At 40.4% G+C, this 26,539-nt stretch overlaps 1 protein-coding gene across 1 annotated transcript; it reads left to right on the top strand.

Moving 5' to 3' along the window:
* Nucleotides 1-2,507: 2,507 nt before the first annotated feature.
* PPIL4 (peptidylprolyl isomerase like 4) lies at nt 2,508-22,748 on the top strand. Its single transcript, XM_051614778.1, has 13 exons — nt 2,508-2,592; nt 3,284-3,351; nt 3,441-3,505; nt 5,202-5,319; nt 7,178-7,320; nt 7,671-7,767; nt 9,208-9,324; nt 10,259-10,383; nt 13,309-13,375; nt 14,221-14,332; nt 15,895-15,991; nt 16,612-16,750; nt 22,334-22,748. The coding sequence occupies exons 1-13, from the start codon at nt 2,523-2,525 to the stop codon at nt 22,556-22,558; spliced, it is 1,443 nt and encodes a 480-aa protein (XP_051470738.1). The 5' UTR covers nt 2,508-2,522; the 3' UTR covers nt 22,559-22,748.
* Nucleotides 22,749-26,539: the final 3,791 nt, after the last annotated feature.

The raw sequence follows: 26,539 nt of genomic DNA, 5'->3' as shown, positions 1-26,539 counted from the left end.
TGCAGTCATTTACATGTGGTGGTGGGAGGAATTTTGAATTACCTAAACTCCTAACTATGAGTTGTATTCTGTGTGTAAATCAGAGTGGGCGTTACCTCCCAACAGGACTGGTAACATCCTAGATAAGCAAAAGTGAGCTGCGATAATGCAGTGTTTTGTGTATTAGATTCACAAGTAAAATGTTTACAAAATGTACCAGAGGCATAATAATTAATGGTATCAGAGTATATAAAAATACAGGGAAGCAAGGGGTGCTGACCAGCAGCCTTTATAGATTCAGCAAAGTTCAGGCTGAGTTCTCAGGTGACCTTGAGAAATTGAGCATCTCACTGAAACAGAACAGGAGATGAATGCCTGTTCCTTTTTGACTATCTCCTTTTCCAAGTTTCCTGGTTAACTCCCTATGAAGTAATGTTTTCCTTCCATTTTTATTTCCTTCGTTCTTTCTTTTTTCTCCCAGTCCTTTGCACCCCTTTTCTTTAATCCTCTTTCTGCCTTTCTTTTTTTCGCCTGGAACTTAAAACTGCAAAAATTATGTTCTAAAAATGCTTTCAGCGTACTACTGTTTTCCCAAAATTTCAAAGCTTTTATTAGTCTAACAGCACAATGGATGTGATAACAGTTTTATTTAATGCAAAAGGTAAAATTCCTAGGAATAACTAAGTAACTAGTGATCTAGTTTCAGAATTGATCTGTTCTTGGATGATGCAGTAGCTACTTAGTGCTGGGACAGGCTGAGAGCACAAAAAGTCTTTACCTTTTGGCAAATATGCATGTTTCCTAGACTGTTCTAGTCTACTAGTGAATGTGTCCTGACATGTGTAACTGTTAAAACGTGAAACATTTTAAAATATTTTGTAGTGTACTGCTTCAGCTGCTGAATGCACCAGAAGTGGTGAATTTTGGTGGTTTTATATTTAAGTTGGAAGTGATGTTTCTGACTTTTTGAGTAATCATGAAAAAAAGTAAGTGGCCTGAAGTGCAAAGAATGAGTTCTCAAAGTAGCAAGTAAATAGTTAAACTTCAGTCAGCATGGGCTTGCATAAAACTGATGTACTGTTTACATCCCTCTTAAAGTTTCAGAGTGTTACCTGTGATGTGTCCTGTAGTGCTTTCTTCTATCAAGAACTGCCATAGAGGATGGCTTAAAACCAGCCTTGAGTTAAGTGATGTACAGCCTGGGAATAAACTCACAAAAGCAATACAACACAGCAAAATGCCTGATGATTGCACAGATGGCTTTGAAGACTATCACACTATGGAGGCAGAATACAGCTCCCTGCAGTGCAGATCTTGGTCCCAGGACCAGCCCACTACATCTCCAGGACCATCACGCAGCAGGATAGTGATGAACAGAAAAGTGGGTAAATTCCCTGCTTGGCTGTTTCTAATACTGGTGTTATACAATGTGGTGATCTGGTATTACTTCTAAGTGCTTTTTAAAGAGGAGATCCTGCTCCTACCAACCTACATGCACCTCTTTGTAACTGCCAGCTGTGGATTCCTGCTCCCCCTTCCCCTTCCCTGGTTCTCTTTTGCTGTGCCCCGAGTCAATTTGGGTCACTCATCTGGCAGAAAAAAAAAAAATCAGCAATAAAAAAAAATATAATTTCCTGACAGATTATAGAGGTTTGAATCAACTCGTTGTGTGATGAGTTATCAGAGTGTGATCTGGGAAGAGGGGAAGACAGGGGAGTGGGATCCCATGCACTGAAGGAACAGGCAGTGTTGTAGTTGTGTGCTCCAGGCAAATATTGGGACTGTTAATCACTTTATAACCCTCTAATTAATAACTGTGAGCTCAAAGTGGTTTTATTTGACTATGCAGAATAAGCACACACAGCCCTTAGTGAGCACCATGCTCAAAAGCTGGATGATCAGCCTCAAAACCTACACTTGGCCTGAAAAGGTGGCTCCTGGGGGTCTCCACTCTCCCCCAACCCCTTCAGGAAGGTCTCCCTGGAAGCCTTACCCGCGCTGCCTCTCGCAATGCCCCTGCCGGGGAGGAGAGGCCTGGGGATGCAGCCGCGCCTTCCCGGCCTTGCGAGAGCCGGGGACGCGGCCGCGCTTCTGGGTGCGCGAGGGACACGCGGCTTTCCTCCCGCCGGGAAGGCTGCAGCGCGGAGACGGGCAGCTGCCAGCGCCGGCCCGGCCTCGGGGCGCTCGTCCCGCTGCGGGGCCGACGCGGGGGCATCCACCCCCGAGGAGAGGACGCGCTGGCAGCAGGCTGCTCCCCGTGCCGCCCCCCGGCGTCCAACAGGCTGCCCCGCGGCAGCGCTCGCGCCGGGACCGCGCCGGGACCGCGCCGGGACCGCGCCGGGACCGCGCCGGGACCGCGCCGGGACCGCGCCGGGACCGCGCCGGGACCGCGCCGGGACCGCGCCGGGACCGCGCCGGGACCGCGCCGGGACCGCGCCGGGACCGCGCCGGGACCGCGCCGGGACCGCCGCGCCGGCTCCTCCGCGCCGGCAGGGGGCGGCGCAGCAGGGGCGGGCGCGCAGCGGCGGCGCGCGGGCCCGGCCATGGCCGTGCTGCTGGAGACCACGGTGGGCGACCTGGTGATCGACCTGTACACGGAGGAGCGGCCCCGCGGTAGGAGCGCGGCGGGGCGGGGCGGGGCGGGGAGCCGAGCCGGGCCGAGCCGCGGCGGCCGCGGTTTCGTCTCTTGCGGGGCAGGTGGGAGCCCCGAGTCACGAAGCGGGAGGGCTGGGGCGGGCGGATGGCGCCCGGTCCTGTCGGGAAGCGCCCGTCCCTCCCAGGCCGCTCCGGGAGCTGCGCTGGATCCCGAGGTTTTCCGCCGCCCTTGGGCTGCCTGTCTGAACGTGTTCGAAATACTGAAAAGCGTCAAGTGCTGTTCCGAAGTTGGGGTTATTTATTATTACTATTATTATTATTATTATTATTATTATTATTATTATTACGCGTGTATTGTGCATGTAATGCGTGTTTACTCAGGAAATGGAGAAGATGTGACATGTTGTCAGTCAGAAGGTAGCTTTCTTCCTTAGGTGTTTGGAAATCAAGCAGAGAGGAAAAAAGGCCTTCCTGTTTTTTAATAAGTAGTTTTATTTAAGGTTCTCTGGATTACTAGAGGAAAGGTTCAGGGAGTGAGGAAGTATTACTTCTTTGAGCAGTTCTTAGAGCCTTTATAGGCTGCACGCTGATAAGCCCAAACACAGGCTGCTCCAAAAACGCTTTTCTACACGTGGAACTGGGTATCTGTATTGCTATATTTATTCTATCTGGAGTTTTCTTTAGTAAATGTTGGTGTAATTTCTTGCAGCTTGTCTGAATTTTCTGAAGCTCTGCAAAGTCAAGTACTACAACTATTGTCTTATTTATAATGTGCAGGTGAGTATTTTCAATTTCTTTTTGTTGTTGTTGTTGTTTTAAATTCACAAACATGAAAGTAGTATCTTATGTATTCTGCTTTGTGACAGAGAGATTTTATTATACAAACTGGTGACCCCATGGGAACTGGCCGTGGAGGGGAATCCATATATTGGTAAGTAAAACTTCTGTGTTTCTTAATGGACAGAGAAGTTCTGTAGGGGAGCAGAAGTTCCAATTAGATTGGCTTCAGTTCTCTTGGGGCAGAATTACTGATGGGAATTAAAAATGTTGAGGCATAAGCTTATTTGTTTTCCATACCTAAATACCTTTTCAATTCCTTTGCTGCCTTTGGCCGTTCACATTTTTTGTTCTCAACAGTATTCTGTCTCTGACCTTAGAAGTGAAGTTACAACTGACAAGTTGCACATACATTCAATTGTTTATAAGGTAACAAATAACTAAAGGTTTGGTTTTGCTAGAGAAGTATCATAACTAAGTGTTCTGTAGAAGGCAGAATCGTTAGCAGTTTGTTACTACTTTTCTTTTGTAACAAAATGCATTTTGTTGAAAGGGAGGGGAATATAGAGGCTATACTTAATCCCCCCTGTCTATAAGAAAGTTATCCTGTTCTAAAAATACTTACTTGTGTTCATTTAGTAATGTTGAATGTGTATAAGGAAATGGCTTATTCAAACAGCTAGGATGGAAGTTAGAAAAGTGCATATGTTCTATATGATTCCTTTGAAATTTTTATTAAAAGTATAATGAAAGTTAAAGAGCAAAACTAAACCTGGAGTGCTGGGGAGCACAGAGATAAATAGCTCAGTTTGAACAGAGGCAGTGTTGCTAGACCAGTGTTGATTACTCTAAGTCTGCTCTGTCAGAGCCTCTTAAATGCAAAACCTTGAAAACTTGGATGCATGGATCACCACTCTGGTGATCTGGGAAGCAGTGCAATCGGGCTAAGCAGGTGCAAGTCCAGGTAGGTAAACTTGCCAAAGCTGAGCTGTCTCTTCACATTGGTAGATCAAGTTTATTTTGATACTTCACTCTTTTAGAAGGGTTGGTCTTCTGAGGCTCTTTGGTGTGGCAGATAGGGAGATAGTGTGATGAGAAAGAGGAAGAGTCTGTTCTGCTACTAGCGTGGAGAGGGGCGGTTTGTCTTTTCTAGCTGTTCGTCACTGCTGAAGTTCATGAAATTGGAGTTCCTGTTCTTGCTCCCCAGGAAACTGATTCAGGAAGCATTTAATTTGAATCCTCTCTTAGCAAAATTAATTTGAACAGAGCACTGTCCTCAGATTTGGGCAAATGTGTGTATTGACCGTGCCTCTGTCAGGTACAGAGTGAGACAAAATGAGTGATATCAGGGTTAGACTTTAAAAGAATTTAACAATTTGCCATATCCTGTATATCTCAAATTACTCTACACAGTCCTGTCTACGTGATGAACTTAGTTTGCACAGATTAGTGGCTTTCTGTTTATTTTGGAAGAGCAATTTGTGACATAAATAATTACATTTTTACAGAGTGGATTGGCTTAATTTTACAGAACCTACTCATCAAAATACATACTTGCTTCATACATTAGAAAAATGTTATATATTGCATTTAAAAACATACACCCCACCAAAAAAAGCTGCTATGAAATGCCTCAGAGAAAAACCTGTTGTTCCCTCTAATTTAAGTTAATTATTTAAGTGAAGCAGTCCATAAAAATGTGTGTGGATGCCATGTGAGCTCTAGTTTTATTTGAATGCCAATGTAAACATTTTTAAGATGTTTTATTTACTGTTTCACAGCATTTATTTATCTCACTTTTTAAAGTTCCTTTGCCTTGTGTAACATGTTTGTTACAAATGTATTTTCAGTCAACTATATGGTGATCAAGCTAGATTTTTTGAAGCAGAAAAAGTGCCGAGAATAAAGCACAAGAAAAAGGGAACTGTGTCAATGGTGAACAATGGCAACGATCAGCATGGATCACAGGTCAGCATACAGTGGAAAGCCTTGATATATGTCTGAGTAACTAAAATGAAAATTCTTTAGATTTACAAAAGAGGCACAACAGTGATAGTGTCTTCTCAGTAGCCTCATTGGTCAAAAAGCATGTAAAAAGACAGCCATAGATAAGTATTTTGCAGTGTCAATGGGTATTTGATTATAGACAGAAAAGAGATTAAAATGCTCAGATCCAAATCCTGTCCTAGATTACTGTTATTCATTTTATTTGTTATAATTCAGTCCTCTATTTTTTTCTTTTGTTTAATTTTAATTTCTGTTAATACTTTTATGTGACTGTGCTAATTTATTGAATGGACAGGCAAAAATCCTGGAGTTAAATGAAAGTGAAAAGTAAGGAAAATGGATTTTAAAATAATCTTAAAACTTTCTGGTTATAGCTTTGTGTTAGTTTGGAAACTGAAATCACACCACAGTCTACTCTGTCTGGTGATATAAAAGTGTGCAACACAATGTAAGTTTACAGTTCTAATCCAGTACTGTTATAAAACAATTATTGAAAGTGGTTGTTTTCCCTTTGCTGTTCCCTGTTCACAAGCACTGAGTTTATCCTGGGGGTGTATTTAAAGCTTTAATCTCATAGAATGAGATTCTAAATCATTATTTTAGACACATTGTCACTTTGTAATATCCATATGTTTTAATTTAGAAAGAGGATTATTTTTAATAATGGAAGATCAGTTTTTAAAAAGTATGTTTTTTTCCCAGCTAGAGCTTGTTATACATGAAGTAATTTTGCTGCTTCCTTGCATTGTATGTATAAAATTGTTTGAATGAGGGATTTAAGAAGAGATGACGTTTATATTTACATTTAAGAATATAGCCTGCTAGCATATACACAGACCCATGGGAATGAATGCAGTTCACAGGAACATTATTACAGCTTCTTGGTTTGGGAACGAAAAAATCCAGTAGGAAATTACGTGGAGTTGACTTACAAATATAATATAGCTTCATGTAACCTGTATACCAAATACTAACCAGTCTTAACTGTGTTTCAGAGAATGAGTGAGATGTTACAAGTGAGATTGTGAAGCATGTACATAATGGTTCTGTTTTCTGTGCACATCTGCTTCTTCGTGCATTTCTGAGTGTCCGTGCTCTGGTTTGTTACCAAGTGTTCAGTTGGTGTCAATTTTCATAGCTTCAGTTTTGCTCTAAAGCAGTTTGTGATAGAGCACATTTCAGTGCCAGTTCAAGCTGATCTAAGTCGATGCTACTGTGTTCTAGTTCTCTCAGTACTACTGCATCCTGGTTTTGGGAGAGAAGGGTTTGTGATAGAAGTGAGAGAAAAAGTTCTGGGTAGAAGCAGGTGAAGGTAGAACGATGGGAGCTTTTGCCAAAATTGTGAAAATGGACCTGCTGAGTGCAGTTTGCTGAGCAGGTGATGAGACAGCTCACTGCTGCCCAGAGCTGCAGCCCTCTCCTTTCTGTCCTCTCCCCCTCATCGGCGGTGAGGCCTGCCACATCCTTTGCTGATCTTGCTCAACAATAACTATCTGCTCTTTGTCTGCCAGTCCAGTTTTCTGCAAAGTTACTGAGTCAAATCAATTCTTAGAAGGGTCCAATGAGCCAGAGCTGCAAGCTTGTGTGGAGGGAGACTTGTATGAGAGAGCCTCTGTACTTCACGCAGTGGCTCTGAGCTGTAGGTTGGCTCACCATGTTCTCTGAGCTGACAGAGGAAGACTAATCTTCTCCTGCAGAACTCAGGAAGAGGGTTGTGTTTTACATACTGATTTCAGTGAGAGTTGGACCTCTCTTAAGGTAAAACTCAAGTCCTGAGTTTTTTTATTTACTGTTACTGGTTTTGTATCTCCTTTTCTAGTTTCTTATTACGACAGGGGAGAACCTGGATTACCTTGATGGTGTGCATACAGTATTTGGAGAAGTGACAGAAGGCATGGATGTATTGAAGACAATTAATGAAACCTTTGTAGATAAGGATTTTATCCCATATCAAGATATCAGGTGTGACTGCTTTTTACTTCTCTTTCTGAGGAATACATTATAATGTAACAAATTATTCCTTTTTGGAAACTAGATTAATATAGTGATGTCGTGTGACCTGTACATAGTATCTTAAATACTCTTTTATTCCAGTATTATTGGTAAGCAGGTACTAAGAAAAACAACTATATGAGAAAATATACAACTATGTTCCCTTTACAAAAGCATCAGAATGAGTATTTACAAGCATACAGTATGTTTGGCTGTTTGGGATTTAACTGAGAGTCAGTGGAGCTGGTTTCCTGTTGCTTGGGTAAAGAGAGTTTTACTTGCATGTGACTGATGCTGATCTTGACTTTGTTTTCTGTAAGGATAAATCACACAGTAATTTTAGATGATCCATTTGATGATCCACCTGGCTTGTCTATTCCGGATCGCTCACCAGAACCTACTAAGGAGCAGCTAGATGTGAGTATTTATGGTAGCTTCTTGTGGGACAGGTGGGAGAAATAAGTGAATACACTTATCCCTATTAGTGGCCAACACACTCTTGGAAAAATAAGAATTCTATCTTTAAGAGCTTCTGTCAAATCTATGTCCTATAAAGCTACACAGTTTTAGTGTAGGAGGGTAAGAGATAGTCTTCTACTATGCCATCCTGAGTTCTGATGTGTCAAGTGCTTATCTGTTATTTGGGGCTATTACTGTGTTTAGTCAAATACAGCTGCTTAATCTTTCAAGAAAAGGACAAATGGCTGATTTGGGTGCTCTGCCTTGTGACTGTGGTGGACTTAGGTTGGAAAACCATATTTTAGATTGATATTTACAGTGCAGTTAAGCAGAACCTTCAGAATATTCACCTTTGGCATTACTGTTTTCTGTATATTTGATAGAAGACAAAATATAACTAACATTTATTAATATTAAAGTGCCTACTGCAGTTTTCCTTTAAAATGTGAAATACTGGATTTTGGTGGGAAGTAATCTTGGTTATTCTTTGAGTTACATCTGCAAGCCTTTATACTGTTGTGTATTTGATCAGGCAGAAGGAATTTACTGAAAATATAGTACTAATTATTCAGAACTTACTCATAGCATGCAGTTATGGAAGTTGCTGTGTGAAATTATCTCCTTGTATGGAAATAGTCATTTCAAGCAATGAATAGACAGAATATTGTTTATTTTTAATCTTAGTAGATACAATGGTAAGATTGGAATTAGGCTTTCATAGTATGTCGGTACTGTGGTGAATCTCTGATGTACCTTCAGATATCTTAAAAGGCATAAGGAATTTAATAGCTCACTGCCAACAGTGTAGAGGTTTGAAAGCTTATAGTTTTCTTCTCCCATAGGCTGTATGAAGGTACACCTTTTGGCATAGAAATGTCTGTAAGAAGGGCAGCAGCATTCTAGAGATGCTAATGAGCAGAAAAAAATTAATCCTCAAGTCCCGTCTAGATATAGATGTGTAAGTGTAGAATTCTTGTTGTGATATATTTAATATTTGAGTCTTATTAGACACCACAGATATTTGCAGTGTTCCTTATCTTCATTTCTGGTAGGAGTTATCTAGATTAGAAACGAATTGACACTTGTGGTGAGATGTTGAGTATGAGATGGGAATATAAAATTATTTAGAATATCTAACTGAATATGGTTCAGATAGGACCTGGAAGTTCATACGTAGTTCATAGTGCCTGAAACACATGAGGATAACATCTTCTCTCTCCTCTTTTAATCTAAGTGGGAAGAACAGAATGAGCCCAGTTCTGCAGAGATGCAGCGCTTAAGCATTTTTTCATGTCTTGGAGGGTTGTGAGCAGGGAGGTCATTCAAGTAGTATTTGGAAAGTGGGAAATAATTTTTGGCTGAGGCTTGGTATCAAATAGCTTTTCTCTTCATTTTCAGAGTGGCAGAATAGGAGCAGACGAAGAAATTGATGACTTGAAAGGACGGTCTGCAGATGAAATAGAAGAAGTTCAGGCAGAAAAAGAAGCAAAAACTCGTGCCATTCTTCTGGAAATGGTGTGTGCAGGTTATATAAAGCCTAGAAGCATATGTACTATTTATTTTGAAATTGCATATCTGTTTATGATGCCATGGCTAGGAATCTGTGCTATTAAATGTCTGTGGTGCAGTGAAAATGATTGAGCATAAACACTGGAGGTAGTTTTCTGATAAAATCTGTAATATTTCATTTTCAAAGCCAGGATTAAAAGTGGACTGGTGGAGGCTTTATATAAACTTGCTAGAAAATACCTCTTAATTAGCATATTAAGTTAAAGATGGAGATAAATTGTTTAAATACAACTAGTCTCTTTTTCAGGTTTTAAAAAGAAGTGCTACAATTCAACAGGAAACGGCACGTGTATTTGCATTTCCCTCTGTAATCTAATTTGCTAGTTTGAGGATGGGAGTTTTGGTCAAAGATTGCAAACTTTATAAAGTTGTGTGTACTGTAAGCAAGTGCTGTTTCTTAGTGAGCACAAGTGCTTTCTTCCTTCTATCTGAACAAAGTTGTGTAATTTTAACTTCTCATCCTCATCTTAAATTCAAGCTTATCCTAGCTGTTGTCACATTTCAAGGAAGGGTGAGTTTACCTTAGGTACAGACGAGGACTAAGGAATTTACTCAGTCCCTTTTTGTAACAGAGTAACTTTAAAAGTACACTTTCACCTTTTAGAGCTGTGTATTTGTTATGAACAGGAAAAACAAGGTAGAACGTATGTGTGACTTTCATTAAGTTCCAGTGGTGAAATTGCAAATAGATAATAACTTTTAGGTGCTATGGAAAGCACTTTCTTTGTGACATTGAGTTGGAAAAATGTTATTAAATTTTGATTTTGTGATAGGAATGTATCTGAGATAATCCAAAAGATATGTTGCCAGCGAGCCTGTGGCAATAAAATCTAGAGAGCTTTAGGCAGAAGTGATGAAAGCCTTTTTCTGTATGCCACAGGTGGGAGACTTACCAGATGCAGAGGTCAAGCCACCAGAAAACGTACTGTTTGTTTGTAAACTGAATCCTGTGACCACAGATGAAGACCTAGAGATAATATTTTCACGATTTGGTCCCATTAAAAGGTAATTATTTTATTGACCTTCTTTGTTGAAACTGAACTTGATTACTGCCAGTCTATTTAGATTGAGCTGTTTAGTAGTATTCTGGTGTCTCTGGACATTTATCCTGTGCCTGCATGTTTTTGGATAGAGACCACAACAGTCAGATCTAGCTAGCTGAGTATGCTGTCCTAGCACTGTTTTTTAAGTGAAAGCCTACAGAAGTGTAGAAACAAGGAGAGCATGTGATAATCTCCCCAGCCCTCTGTCCTCTCCCTCCTTTCAGCAGTTTTATCTCAGATGCTACATAAGCTAGGTACACTCTCTTAGTTTTTGTCTTCTATGGGAGTATGTATCTTTTTGAGATAAAGTGACAAACAGTTCTGCCATCCAGTACACTCCTTGTTGAAGTGTTCCTCATGCCCTACTGCCTTTTTCATTTTTGAATTTGGCTCCTAGTTTCAGTTGATTTCTACTAGTACTGGTATCAAAAGACATGATGGGCAGTGAAACTTACTTTCCTGCATCTCTCCATTCTGTACCCCAAAGTTATATTTTTATTGCTAAGAGTACTAGCCTACATACTCACGCTTTGTAGAGAAATTTTCCTTACCTTGCTTCGCTATTCTGAACCTTTTTCTGTTATTTTGTTTTCATCTCAGAACTGCACACAGTGTGAAAGAAATTACAGATTTACAGTTGGCACAGCGATATTCTCTGATTTGCTCTCAACCTTTTCTATTTAATGCTAGAGTTTTGTGGGTTTTTTTGCTTTACAATGCACAATCAGGATTCCCCCCTCCATGCCCATCTTGTTGCATTTGTCTTTGTTGAATGTCATTCACTGTCTTGTTGTACAGTTGTTCTCTTAAGAATTTTCTGCAGTTTTTCTCATAGTTTATTTTTGCCACCTTTCATAATTTTAGAATCATAGGCAAACTCCACTGCTGTCCTCTTTGTATTCTCAGTGGGAAGTGACTGTTTACTCTTACCTGGTGTTTCACATGTTTATCAATGCAAAGATGTTTCATCTACCATTGCTGCTTGGTTTGCCTAAAAAGCCTTTGGTGCAGGAGTTTATTAGCATTTCCAGTGAGATTTCAAAAGACTGCATCAAATAGATCATTATCACACATAAGCTTATGTTTATTCAGATGGTCCTGAGTAGGTCCTGTTTATTCAGATGCACACCAACTCTTCTGCATTAATTTTCTGTCAGTTTGTGCAGTACTGGCTTACAGGTCTGCAGACTGCCATATCATTCACTAGACTGAGTATGTAAGTGAAATTGGCATTGTGTTTGCCACTTCTAAAACTCCAGCATGATTTCTGGATGCACCTTTTTTTTAATCTTATCAGTTTGTTCGATACCTCTTTCGCAGTCCTTCTGCTTTCAGACAGGTTCTCTGAATAATCCATAAAGGAGTGTTCTGGCACAAGACTGTCATAGAAATATACAATCGACAAGGTTGGAAAAGACCTTCAAGATCATCAAGTCCAACTGTCCATCCTACAACCCCTAACCAGTAAACCATCTTATGAAACACCCTTTTTTAATGCCTCCAGGGATGGTGCCTCTACCACCTCCCTGGGCAGCCTGTTCCAATGCCTCACCACTCTTCCTCTGGATAAATTTTTCCTAATATCAGCCTGAACCTCCCCTGGTACAACTCGACCCCATTTCTTACCCTATCACTGGTCACTAGGGAGAAGAGGCCAACACCTGCCTCACTACAACCTTCTTTCAGGTAGTTGTAGAGGGCAATGAGGTCTCCCCTCAGCCTCGTCTTCTCCAGGCTGAGCAGCCCCAGCTCCCTCAACCTCTCCTCACAAGACCTGTTCTCCAGACCCCTATTCAGCCCAGTTGCCCTTCTCTGTACCTTCTCCAGCACCTCAATGTCCTTCCTATACTGTGGTGCCCAAAACTGCACACAGGGCTTGAGGTGCAGCCTCACCAAGGCCAAGTACAGGGGTAAGATCACCTCCCTGGTCCTGCTGGTCACACTATTCCTGGTGCAGGCCAGGATGCCTTTGACCTTCTTGGCCACCTGGGCACACTGTTGGCTCATGTTGAGCCGGCTGTTAATAACACCGCCAGGTCCCTCTCTGCTGGGAAGAACTCCTCCCTGAATAGCCTTGTCTTTGTGTGTGTGTTTTGTTTGTTTGTTTTTGTTTGGTTTGGTTTTGTTTTGCTTTTTGTGTTTGTTTTTGTTTGGTCTTGATAATCTTTTGGATAGTTTATGCTAATCCTGATTTGTCACTTCCTCAGTACATATAGGGGAGGAGGTCTCACATTATGAAATGTCACCTTAATACTGCATTTCCTGCCTTTGTTGCCTGCCTGACCTCCTTCAAGATCCTGTAGCCAGAATTCTTATGTCAAATACAACCATTTGGTAATACTGATGCAGTACTGTACTCTTCCCAATTTCCATCTACTGATCCAATACTTCAGGCTTCTTATTTTTGCCCAGTGAACTGCTTGATAAGAAAATGGTTACTAAAGAGTTGCTTGCTAAGAAGAGGAAGTTTGTTACTTGATGTATGTTTAAACTTCCTTTAAAATGACAGAGAAAACAGAATGTGAATTTTTTTGTCGTGCATTAATGAAATGCAAAAAATCAGTATCAAATAATAATGTTGGAGAACAGATTTTGTTTCATTGATCAGAAATTCATCCCTAGTTCTACACTTCCTGTTAACCACTTGTGAGTTAAATGTAAAAAAATGTAAAAATTACTCAAGTAATGTCACATGCATTTTTTTCTGTGCAGACACCCTGACATCAGTAGCTGTCTCAGAATCAGGTGTTTTAATACCTTCAAGGTTTTATTGTTGTTTTAATTTTTTATTTTGTAACTGTTACTCTTCCTTTTAAGCAGTGCTTGACTATTCTGGTTTTTTTTGCTCCAAGACCATTGACATTTTATTTTCATATAAATTTTTCAGCTGTGAAGTGATTCGGGACTGGAAGACTGGTGAATCTCTTTGTTATGCTTTCATTGAGTTTGAAAAGGTACATGTTTTAGGTATACTGTATGTATATTCTGCTTATAAAAGTTCATGTTCAGTATACTTCCTCTAAGGAAAAGCAATGAAATCTTCAAGTATGGGGTAGCCAATATTTTCTCTTAGTTATAGAAGATGCAAGTTGTAGATGAGGCAAACATTTGAGTCTTTATTCAACCAAGCAATACAAATATGTTCTTCTTAGGTTGCCTTGAAACCAGTGAGAGAGGAGCAGGTACCTTTTTTTTTTTTCCCCAGGGCACATTAGAACTTTAAAGAGTTAGAGAAGAGAATGCTACCAGAAAAAGAAGTCAACTGCATAAAGAGAGGAAGGTGTACAAAAGAAAGTAGATTGATTATGTATAGTGGGGTCCTATGCTTGCCCTGTAAATGATGCTTGTCTTGTCAACATGCTGCTGTCACAGTGAGGTTGATAGTAAAAGTTCTCTTGATGGTCCATAGCTTCTTGTTCGTATCTGCAAATGTCTCTATGAGGAAAGCTGGAAAACTGTTCTCACTTTTCTTTAGCCTACTTGTATACTTAAAATGGAGCTTTTATTAGTTGTCCTTTCTTTTCCTTCTCTTCCTGAATGCATTACGTGCCAAACATGTAGCTGGATTGGCAAGTTTTTGAAGTAGTGAAATGAACTGAAGAAATGGAATTTGAAATGCTTATCTTTGGGCAAAGCAAAACTACTTCTTTTGATACAGCACAATGCAAGGACTGCTGTGCTTCAGGCAGTTTTAGGAAAAAAAAGTATGCCATTAAGTAGTCGAGTGTGTGTTTGAGCTCTTCAGACTATTCCTATTAAATAATCATGACTCAAAATTTTCTGGAAACATTACTATCAGGAGGAAGACTGTGAGAAAGCCTACTTCAAAATGGACAATGTGCTGATAGATGACAGACGGATACATGTGGATTTTAGCCAGTCTGTTGCAAAAATTAAATGGAAGGGAAAAGGTAGGTACACTTGTTATACTTTGACCCTCATAACTTAATAAGCCATGGCTTCTAAACTGTATATATTATATAAAGAGAACCAGTTATTCTGAGCTTAAATAATCTAATCTTCAGGAATATATTTTTTCCTGGTATTCTGGTAAATAGAGCAACACAGTTGCTGTCTCTTCACTTTCCCTAAGAAAGGGTGGAAAGGTTTTCTCTTGTTCTATTAACGTAATATTGCCAAGCATTGTCTTTTTATCAGGTGTATTTTTGGCAGTAAATAATTTTTTTTTTTCTCTTAAGCTTGGAAGTTAAGGGGTTTTTATATCACTTATTAGCAAACTAATGTGGCAGTACGTTGTTACTTTCTAGTTTTGTTTCTTTATTGACTGTAAGACAGTTGGGTGTACACAAGAAAACATTAGTATTCAGGCCAGGGATTTCCATTCTTCACCTCCTGCAGGTCAAGCATATTGTATAGCAGACTGCATCTTATAAAACCCCATTTCAGATGTTTGAGGATGTTGTGGGAGGAAAAAGATGGAGGATGAGGTGTAGATAACAGTGTTTATTTGGTTGTTGGGTATGTGAGGAAAATAAATACTGGACTTGGAGAGGTGACTGTGCATTGCAGTGGTGATGTTCTTGTGTGTCTTGGCCTAGAAATGCAGCCAGCCCTCCATTGTTTGCATACGTTTTCTCCAGGCTGGAGACTAGTAATGGACACTGAAGTACTAGAATTCACTCTGCACAGAGCTGAGATGATTTTGTAATCTATACCATGCTCTGCAGTGCATCCTGAACTCACTGACTAGGAAAACTTTTCTTTATCTGGATAACTTAGGTCTAAATTGTCCTAAATACTGGAAAGCTAACTACATTGTCATCTTGTTGTGCCTACATGGTAGCCCAAAAGAAGACGAAGAGGAGATATTGTCCTTCCACCTTCTGCAGCCGTTTCTGACCTAGTCAGTTAATATTGCAGTTCTAAGTATGACCGCCAGATGGCAGCACGTTGCTGTAGAACAGTTTGTTAATCTCTGAGCTGGTACTTCTGAGTGAACAGATGGAAAATGGTATTGGTCATGTCCCTCTCTTAACTCAAGACATGACTGTTTTTTTTTTAGTTTTCCACCTGAATTCCTAAGATGTATCTGTCTCAGAGGTTTCACTTTGTGCAGCCCAGAGCAAAAAAATCATTCTATAATGAGAACAGTCTGTAGGCTTTAATGATAACAGAGTTTTAAGCAGTGTGGCATAGGACCTGTAATCAAGGTAGGACTAATTGCTAAATCCTGCTTTGTGATCCTGTTCATGTATTGTCTCCACTGGACATGAGTGAGGGGAAAGCCCTATGGTGTTTAATAGCATCTGCAAGCAAGGGAAGGATAGAAAGTCACACCTTGTCCTCCTCTTTTCTGCTCACAAGTCAATGTTGATTCTGGATCTGTATCCTGCTATGAATCTCTGTATGGTTATGAAGAGCCCTTAAATTTATAAGCAGAACACAGTGATAGGTGTGGATCTTGTTGGTTTTTTTCAGTTGGAGTAAATAGAATCTGCTTTTCTGTGCACAGGGGGGCGTTATACCAAGGACGATTTCAAAGAATATGAAAAGGAACGTGGCAAACCTTCAAAACTTACTCTGAAAGAGAAGGTAAAACCAAAGCAGGAGTATCCTTTTCTGGTAAAACATATTTTTTGCACTAAGTACAGTTTATGAAAACAGCCTGGAAAAAACTTCTTATTCTTAAAGCTTGCCAAATGGGTGTTTTGCTGCTGCTTGATATAAACATTTGGTGTTTGAGACAGAATTAAGCATTTTGTGCTTTTCAGTTGATGACTTTAATGAATTTAGTCAAATCAGAATGTGCTGTTTCACTTGCATGTTTTGTGCAGTTAAAAGTTCCCAGTCCAGAGCCCTGGAATGACATGTGGCTTAACAGTGCTTTAAGTAGTTTCACAAGGGACCTACTACATCCAAAACAAGATCATGGTAGTAACTAAATTATGCTCTGCAATTCTACTTTGCTTCTGGTGAGCATGAGGGAAGAGAAGACCATAGCTTGTTCATATATCCATTGGTAATAAAGAAAGATCTGGGACCTGGCTGTACTGTGTGGCAGGACAGAATTCAGTCATTTTAGCACAGGTGATTTTGTTCTGACTGAAATACATAGTAAGTCTTGGTAAACTCTGGTCTGATAAACGGTGGTTTGTTTGCTTTGTGAGGTTTTATGTTCTGCTATTTATTGATGTGAAGTAACAGATCTGTCCTTAATCAACACCATCAGTGCCAAGTATGACCTCCTGCTGGATGAGGATATAGAAGAGTCTCAAACTAGTCAGTCACACTTGACTAAAAAACAAAAGAAGAAAAAGCACCACCACTCTGAAGATGAAGAGGATGACAAGAGGACCAAAAAATCTAAGGTACTAACCTCTTCATGCATTAGCTTTATACCCATTTATTGTTATTCTAATAAAAAAAGCCAAGAAAAAAAAAAGTCAGATATTGAGCTGAGGACAAAGCAACACCCGTAAAATACAGCAGTGGTAAATGTACAGAGGGCTGATGTTAATATCTGATTATGACAGAGACTTTCCAGATCTGCCTGGACTTTTGAAGCTTGGCATGTCTGAATGGCTTTTTGCCAAAACATCCTGGAGAGGCAATGTAGCGTCTCATAAAGTAGGAGATCTTTAGCACTTTGAACCTGTTGTTCATATATTCCCAGTCATCAACTAATAGTTAATCATATTTCATGAATGTAAACTATTTCTCGTTTGCTTGCCAGACCAGCATGTGTTGACTTTTTCCCATATGGAATCAGGAACAATCTCTTTGTATTGTCTCTCTTCTTTTTTCTTAATTGTTTTAGAAGCATTTTTGTAAAATCTATATGCTTGTTTTCTTTCATCTGTCTTGTGCAAGCATGTGGTGCGGTAAGACTCGGACAGTGGAGGACATCATGAGAAGACAGTGGTTCTGTCACTCATTAGTTCTACAGCAGCCTGTCAAGACAGCAGTCTCATGTATCTGTGAATTTGGGATAGTCAAGATGTTGGCATTTCTTGAAAACAATGTCTGCAGTGATAAAGTGGAGGGTTAACCAGCACTGAAGTGTGATCATTAGGGGGAACTGAACTGAAAAAAAAACCCAGACCCCAAAGTGCAATATTTTAACAATGCAAGCTTTATGAGTTAGAACAAAGCTGTCTTCTAGCAATTTTGCAGAAAGTGATAAGGTTCGAGCCTCAGTAAATAAAACCATTGTCCCAGGGTGAGTTTTGAGTACTGCTTTGGAGTTCTGTGTACACAAGAGCTTGCATGATTCTGTTGTTCCATTGCATCACTTCTTGCTGTGATGCTAAAAATAGCTTTTCTCATTAACGTTAGCAATTAAGTTTTTTCAGTGCCACCAGTATGCCCTAGGGCTCATTTTAGTCTTTTTGCCACTTGTGTGCTAGTTCTGTTGGGAGCCTTTGGGTGGAGAGGAGGGACTTGTTCAGATAATTTAATTCTTGATTGGAGCATATACATACAAGAGGTCTGACGTAACGTTTGTTTAGTCTTCCTCCTGTCTTTCTGGCTGATTGACATTGTCACTTGAACATTCTTGAAACAGTTCTGGAAGTAGTCTTTGTTCTTGATGGTTCAGAAAGTACACCTGTGGAACTGGCTGGTCATGCAATATTAGCAGAAAACATTTTAAAATCATACAGATATCCCTAGCCCTGTAGGTGGTAAAACAAATACTGGCAGCAGTAGGCTGTTCACCTCTGTGTGTTACAGTTGTTACAAGTGGACTCTGAGACACATTAGCAAAGGATTTCATAGCACAAAGTACATGTCTTGAGTGTGGCCCTTTCCAGAAGAAATCAGCATGAGCTTAGCTGAAAAATCCTGTTTAGCATATACAAAATGAAATTATTTTTTTTAAGAGTTATAATTTAAGCATAATCTGGGGAACTCATACAAGAATAGTGGAAGGAGACATTCTGAAAGCAGAGTATGTTCAGTGTGAATACCAAGATGAGCACAAAGCATAACAGTATGGAAACTTTTTTATGAATGGTAGCATTTTTAATATAGGTAAACAAAGCATTTTCCCTTAACCCTATTTTGGAAATATTAGAATGTATTTGAGGTAAGAACTTCCACAACTAATTGGCCAAAGACCACAATAGCCGTGCTTCATACACACACTTCCACCCTGAGCCCCTACTGTGGCAGAGATTTTAATTAACAGAGAACAGTCTTACAATTCTGGCAACAGAAACTGCAGTTTGTGCTACCAACTCCAGCTATGACTGAAGAGGTTTTGTTTTCTGAATAGTTTCCATGATGTTGAGTTGTTTTTCTGTTCTCTTGCTGTTGTGTTTTTTTTTTCTTTAGTGTATTTTGACTCAACTTTTTCTTAGTCTGACACCCATTTCCTGAATCTTCAGCCTCTGTGTTGATGTTTTATTTTTGAATCTTGTGCTGATTGACTTATTCCAAAGGGTAGAAGAGGTAGGGTGCTGTGGCTTGCTCTTAGTAGGTAACAGGATGTGGGTCTGGAGCAGGAGGCTGCATGTAGTTTTGTGAATAGGACTTAGTAGAGGGGTTTTTTTAATACATGTCGTCCTTCTGCTTGAGATCTATGTTATGACTTTGATCCTTTTCCAGTTTTCACTGTATTTCTTGGTTCCTTGGATTTTATTTATTTAGTCAAGGTAACTGGTTCAGTGGAGTAGTATAGCCTGTCCAATGAATTTTTGTGAGACGTAGGGCCTTCCTGATTTTCAGGTTTTTGTAGTGTGTGATTTTTGCAGAGACTGATTTTTCTGGTTTTCGTTTCCTGCTCTTACTGCTTATTGGGCACTGTTCTCTTTATATTCAGGGTCAGTTTTGATCAAAATATCCCTCCTGAAAAAGCTGTCTCTATTTTTTTGCTCATTTTAATTTTTGACTAGTGTGCTTAAAATATACTTGGATGTGGTGTATTTGTTAAAATTCTGTGGTCATGGTATTTCTAGCTGATTTACCTGCAAATGCAGTTTGGCAAGTTGCCACTTTTGGCAAAGCCAGCTGTGAACTTCTAGAGAAGTGTCTTTCCCTCTTTTCATAATTCCTTCCTTGTGTATGTTCATTAGCACAGTGCTGGATTAAGAATTGGGGTGATCATCACTTACTCATTGGCTGATAAGAGCCTGTGATCGTGGATGGAGAAATCAGGAGTTCAGCAGTGTGAGAGAGCCTGTTTTAAGTAGGAATCTTTTTCTTCCTCTTGCAATGGGAGAACAGCATGTTTCTGACTTGGATAGGGCATAGAAGATTTTATTTCAAAACACTGTTATTTTTAATAATTTTAAGTGTTTAAAACGTTGGCTCTTTTTCTGTGCCAAAGGCTTAAAAAAGGTAAAGTCTTATTTAAGGGGAAACGTAATTGGGTTTTTTTTGGGCAACTAAGATGCAATTAATTCTATTAATTCAAATTACTACATTTTTTTCTTCACGATGTGATCGTATTAGCTCCTGTGATTAACTTCTTGTGGCACTTTCAGGCTTGCCCTGGACACCTCTACCCTAAATGCTTTTGTGAAGGTTATTGTGCTTAGCTGGCTCTATGCTCCTAAGACTTTTTTTATCCTTTCAACAAGTTGCCCCTTTCCATGGCTTTCAACATAGGCTAATTGTCTTCACTAACCTGTTCCCTGCCTTGACTTGGCCAGTAGCCTGTCCTAGTGTTGGCTTGGTAGATTTTTCAACTGAGTGGTGTTCTGCTTTTTTCGTTTCTCCTTGTGCTGGGAGGTGACTTCAGCAACAAACCAGCTAGAAGGCAGCAGTGCACCAAGCCCCCCATCTGTGTTTATGGCCAATATATTTGTCTTGTTCCTCTATATTCCACCACCAGTCTGTCCATCTTCTGATGTTTACTCAGGCCCTGCCACAGGGGGACTTGAAACTTGTCTTCATGTTCAAACAGATGGAGACTGGGGCTTTTGGATACAAGAGTAATATAGCCCTGCATCATTCTGAAGATGAAGGGACAAACCTCTTCTAAATAGCTGGAATGACCACTCCTTTTTGATGGATTCAGGTTTTAAAGTCTGTACTGAAAGATACTTTGAAAGCATAGATGTGAAGTAAGTGTTTGGCCTCCAGCAAGATTACTGTGTACCCATCAGTAGCAGAAAGATCAAATCTGTGATTATGGCTGTGTGTTGGTCTAGGGGGTTTATGTTGCTTATTTTAACTTTAGTATTTCAGTATTATCTACATAATTTTAAAGGTGGTGTTTCTCTGGGAACCATCCTGATCACTCCTTTCTGAATAAAAGCTTTAAGTAGGTTTTTTTTCACTATTTTAAGTGAAGTTTTCTTTTTTGTACATGCAGTATAGATTTTAGGAATACAATTGTGAATGCTAATGTAATGAGTATGTTTTTAGAAAAATGAAAATCATATCTGAAATTAAGAAATACTGTGTAGTTTAATGCAGACATTTTCATGGTTCATAATGATCTGTATTTAATAGTGATGTTATTAAAAACCCATAAAGTGGTATCTATCTGCTAGAGCTTATAGTGATTCTAAACTTTCAATGATGGTACCTTCAAAGCAAAAGTGCCAACCACAGTTTTAGTGGGAACTTACATATGTATCTTTCTACAAGATTCTGAAGTTCTTGTATTTTTTTTTTCACTGTATATCAGATCAGAATATTTTTTAGCAGTGCTTGAAAATGCTAGGAGTTCATATGTCCAAACTTAGTGTTGTGTATTAAGAAATGAAGTTGCAACTTTCTACATGATCTTTTTCTTTTTACTTTCAAAATTGCTATGATGCTGTGGCCTGTATGGGTGTTGGTGTCTCCACATAGTTGTTCTAGCATGTGCTGTGCCATGGTCTTGTTAGTGTGACATTCTGCAATCTTAGTAATTAAGCCATCTTTCCTTCCTACTAATGAATTGTATCAGTGGTTTCATACTGTTTGCCTAGTGCAACAAGTGAAGCAGGTGTGCTACTGACTGCAACTCCCCCTTTGCTACATAAACCTCATTTCTCTCCAGAGCAAATTTGTTCTGAGTGCTGAGCCACTTGGTCAACATCCTCAGTGATGATATGCAGAAAGCCAGGGAAATGAAAAATTTCCTCATTTTTTGCCACCTGAACTTTAAGGATTTTTGTCTCTTAGGAGTTCTGTGGGTGTGCTGAAACACCATTATGACTTGTAGTACCTACTGGTGGTCTGTCTTTTTTAGCCCATTTAAAATCACCCCTTAGAGTTTCCTATGTCTGTGTGAGTGTATCCTCATATGTTTCTCAATGGGTTGTACACATCAGTCTGCAAAGTACAACTGTTTTTTATTACCTTGTTACTGTTTGACTGCACATGTAAGAGGATTGGATTCTCCATATGGCTTTTTCTTGTGGACTCCCAGCTTCAAGGAAGTGAAGTCGTTCACATGCATGTGTGTTGGGTGTAGTTTTGGTCTTTGTAACAGTGTAATTAATTTTTCTGAAGCCTGAACCTTAGGCCATTAAGGATTGCTACAGGCGGGTATTAGAATGTGTTCTGCATCTTCATAGCACTGGAACACCTGTGGGACTTGAGCCAAACAAAACCTGTGACAAAATACTTCAGTTGCTTAGATAGGAAGTCAAAATCCAAATCTAGCCTAGAAGCTTGTGTTATGCAATAGAAGAGTTTGATAATATCCATCTGAGTTGAATCCCTGATACAAGCACTTTTTGCTAAAGCTCCTCAGGAGATACAAGCAGCAGCATGCCTCACAGCCATGCTTTTTTCTGTAAATGTTGACCAAAGCTGTAGATTCATTTTCTTGTTATAGTTACAGTGGGAGGTTTTTATGTGTTATCTCTTCAGATCATTCACATCATGGATGTGAATCTATTTCAGGTAGTACCAGCCCTAGCTAAGGAACCAAGCATGCTTGACTCTTTTCTACTTGTCTCCTCTTTTCCCCTCTTGTCTGTAACTGCCTGTCTGTGCAATTCCTCTGGCAGGATTCTGATCGGCAGCACGAGGGAGAACGCCATAGAGAGAAGCTGAAGGGCGAGAAGAAAGACGGGCACGGGAGTCGCAGCCGATCTCAAGAGAGAGACTACACTTCCAGCAGGCACAGAGACAAGCACAGAGAGGACTTCCGAACAAGAGACTGGGATAAAAAAGCAGACAGAAGCAGAAGTCCTAAGAAATCAAAAGACAAAGAGAGGTCCAAGTACAGATGAAGGCTGAAGAAAAGAGATGGTGGAACTAAAATATGTTTTCTTCTTGCATTTCCAACGTTCTCTTAAATGGATGTGCACTTACTGGATAACAGCAGGTGCCTTCTGTTGGCAGCTTGGCCCTGTGACTGTTGGAGTAAGCCCTGATTCCAAAAAAGTTGTTTCAATAAAGCATTTCACATTAGTGAAATAATTTGAGTCTCCATTAAGCAATGTTTTCTAAAGTTTCTGGAAGCATAAGCATGCACCAGTAAGTGAGTTGCCCTTCTCCACTGTGAAGAGATTTTGCAGGACATACCTCCATTCTACAAGGAGCTTGTATTTATCTTTCAGCTCTTTCAGATGCTATGGTAATGAGTGTGATAGAAGTCCTTGGGAGACAGAAATGTGCTGTGCACACTCCTTCCAGAAAGTGGGAAGATACCATTTGTATACGAGTACTCAAAACTCTATTACCTTCCTTTAACATTAAGTGCTTCTAGTTGTCTTAGTCCTATCAGCTCTATTTGTTGGCACCACTGTGCAGCAGAGGTTGCAGGCACTGAAGTGCTGCTTGCAAGGGCGATGGAAGTGCTAAGAACAGCACTTACTTGCTGTCCTATTTACATGGATCAACTGGTGTTGTGGCATTGCTGAAGGATGCCTCTCAAAACTTGAGATTCACTTGCTACTTGACTCATCTGGCGTCTGTAATGTCAGGGGAATCCAGCTGCTAGGATGTCAGGCAGGTTGTGTTGTGTGGGTAAGAAAGAAGAACGTAGTCACTACTTGCATTGTATTTGCCAAAGCCTAGATGCAATTAATTTTCAGGTTTCATGGCAAAAGTAGGTCAGTTAATAGCTCTTCATCTTTAGAGGAATGCAGGTGATGTTACCAGGGTCTGAGTCCTAGTGAAAGTTGGGAGCCTCCTGAATGTCTAGCTTGCTCTGATAAACATGACCTTGCCATTTAAGCAGTGTTAGCCAGTATATACATACATTTTTAAGAACATGTGTGTCTTCTTTCTCTGCAGAGAGAGATCTTGCAGTGTTTGGAGGAGAGGAGACATGGGGAATAGTATTTGTCTTTCCTTCCCTTCCATGGAATGTGTGATGGCTCAGAGGCAGTCTGCTTTGATGAATAAATCTAACTTCTTTTTTTGTGGTTGTGTTTTTTCTGCAATAGTTGCTGTAGTGTCTGATTATAATGTGTAATAAGATTTTATAGTTTGATACCCCTCACTGGAATGTGATCTGCAGGAATGATTAAACTTTAAGGCAGCCAAGGAGAGTCATTGCAAATTACTGTGCCCTGGAGGCCCAGTAGCAGTTCCTGCCGTGTCTGGCTAGTGCATTTGAATGGAGTGTGTGCAGAAACTGAACTTCTGATTAAGATACTTCTATGAAAGGCTGGTACTAAAGGAACAAAAGCAGCTGTTTACCCCATGGCAGAAAACTTTGATGCAGCAGGCTGAGCCAGATGCCTAGGATACCCAGATCCAAGCTGAGCAAGGACAATGAGGGTATTGTATACAGGAATGTGCTTTCCAGCATCATCTACCCTGTCTTTGGTTTGTTAACCATTGTGTGTTTGGCTAAGCAGCTGCCTTTTGCTGATTCTCTCCTTTCTAGCTTTTGCATGCTTCAAAGCATAGAACTAGAAACCCAGTGTTTCCGTAACTGTATCCTGACAAAACATCTCCAAGCTGCTGAGGACCTGTAGGGGCCTTTAAAGTCCTTGCATGCTGAGCCTGCTGTCCCAGAGGAGAAATAAACAGGAAGCATGCTCTTGGGAGTCTTCCGGGGAGCTGGGGCTGAGCACTGCTCACTGTTCCTGTCAAGAAAGTTTCTGCCTTCAGTCTGAGCATAAGAAGACTTCCAAAGAACTGTGCTAGACCAGGATATGATGCATTTGGGGTAGTGCTGCTGAGACAACAGGTTTTCTGCTTTGTTAAAGAAGAAAGGTTTGCACTGCCATACTGTCCTCAGTTCTTTCCAATTGCACGTTTTTGATGTGCAAAAACATTGGCCAAATTTGACAAGGATGTGGAGATGCAAAAGCACTTGACTTCCTGCTGTTTTTAAGGAAATGGCAGTCACAGAAGGAGACAAAAAGCTTCCACTCTGAGAAAAAGCTGGATTCCTGGTGAACACCAGAGGTCCTCTTAGGAGAGCGATGATACCGGTGAGTCAACAGCACAAAGAGTTTCAGCAGGCTTCAGCTAGCCCCCAGCCACCTGTGGGACCCACAGACCTTGGCATTTAAAAACAAACACCCTTTTCCTGACAAATGTGCTCATTTCTCAGCAGCAGAAATGGCTTTTTTCTCACAACTGGTAAATGCTTAAGAACTGAATGTTCATATGACTAGAGCATAGAAATAAATAGTAAATTTGCATAGGTGGCAAATTTCAAGTCTCTCGATTTTCAGTGTGCCTTAGTGCTTTTAAAAATATATCCAGTATCTTCAGATGGGTGAAATTAACTGTTTATATAAAACTTTCAAACATGGTAGGTGACAGCACAAAAGCTCCCTATTTGGAGGTAGGTACTTAATTTTAGGTACTGCTAAATAAAACTGAATTTCTGGGCTAGTCTGCTGCCACTCTGGAAGGATCACAGTTCGCCTGGTACACAGGTGAAGTGCTGAGCACTCTTTCAAGTTAGGTGGGATTTACTGCTACAGTCATTGGAAGTGATAGTTGTGTACATGTGGTTCTTCTGGAAACGACATGAATGAACTGTATGGTCAGCTGAAACCACACGTTTCCTGCTGCTGCTGACCTGCTGGAGACGCTGGAGTGGACAGGACTTATAATTATCTGGGAGTTGAAGAGTTGGCTTGTCTTATTCTAATGAGTTCACACTTCCCTATCCTAATTTCCTTTTTGTCAATCTATCTCCAGCCCCAGTTTCAGTATTGACCTTTGGTGCTTGTGGTAGTTAAACAAAACAGAACAAAATACCCCACCTTCCTCTGTAACATGGAAAATGTCGCAGCAGAAACACTAGCTTCTTCACTAGGACTTAGCTGAGGCCTGTTTGCAGGGGAACTCATCATGCTTTAGGTTCTCTGTTCAGAGGTCGAAGGCTTAAAAATCAGCTCCTTACAGTTTTCTATTAGATTCCCTTCTCTGAAACCATAACATGATGCAGGCTCTGTGTGCTGTTGTAGCCATGGATATGAGGAAGTTGGTAGACCTATTCTGTAGTCACGCTTGCAGTTCCTTTAGTTTGCTGTAGGCTTGAGGTGGACTTGACCAAAACCATATTATGAGTGGGGTCTGGTCTAAAAGCACTAAAGACAAGTGAGACAGGCTGGGGTCTTGCAACAAAGATCTCTCTTCCATCCCAAGGACATCACACAAGTCAGTAGAACGAGCATGACGTGGTAAGCAGTTACCCCAGAACATTTCTGATCACCCTCTGTTCATCCTGGCGCGTGCTCTGCCGTGCCGGTGGCTTCCTGTTTTTCTTTGCTCAAAGATCATTAGTGTGTTTATGAAACTCCTTGAGCATAAATCCAAGCTGTGCTCTGGGCGGGTTGGGGAGCTGGTGACATAAGCATTCTTCATCAAAATCCCGTTTTGGCAGAATACCTCGGTGTGTTGGCTCTTCCTTTGGGATGTGTGCTGGAAGAGTTGTTCTGTGTAGTCCCATGCATGGATGGAAGAGCGTGCCATGTGTCCCTTGTTCTGGGCTGCCAAGATTCTTTACTCTCTGTAAGTAAAACTGCACCTGCTTCCTTCCACTTCTCTAAGAAACCCACCCCCACCCATCCAAATAAACAAAAACAACAACAAAAAAGCACACCCCTCCCTGCTAGTTATTTGAACAACATTTTTAATGGCACATTTAAGAAGCTGCATTTGAAAGTTTCTAGAAGTTCAGAAGCATTTTTCAGTCTGTTGGTGCTCTAATCGTTGTTCATCTCACCCTCCTATAGCCTGTATTTTTTGGTATAAATCTTAACAACAGGATTGCAGGTTTTGCTATTGAGCTTCCT

The sequence above is a fragment of the Apus apus genome, chromosome 3 (genome assembly GCF_020740795.1).
Source record: "Apus apus isolate bApuApu2 chromosome 3, bApuApu2.pri.cur, whole genome shotgun sequence".
In the NCBI taxonomy this organism is placed as follows: Eukaryota; Metazoa; Chordata; class Aves; order Apodiformes; family Apodidae; genus Apus; species Apus apus.
Note: the sequence above shows the minus strand (reverse complement) of the source record. Positions and strands in the feature narration are given on the sequence as shown.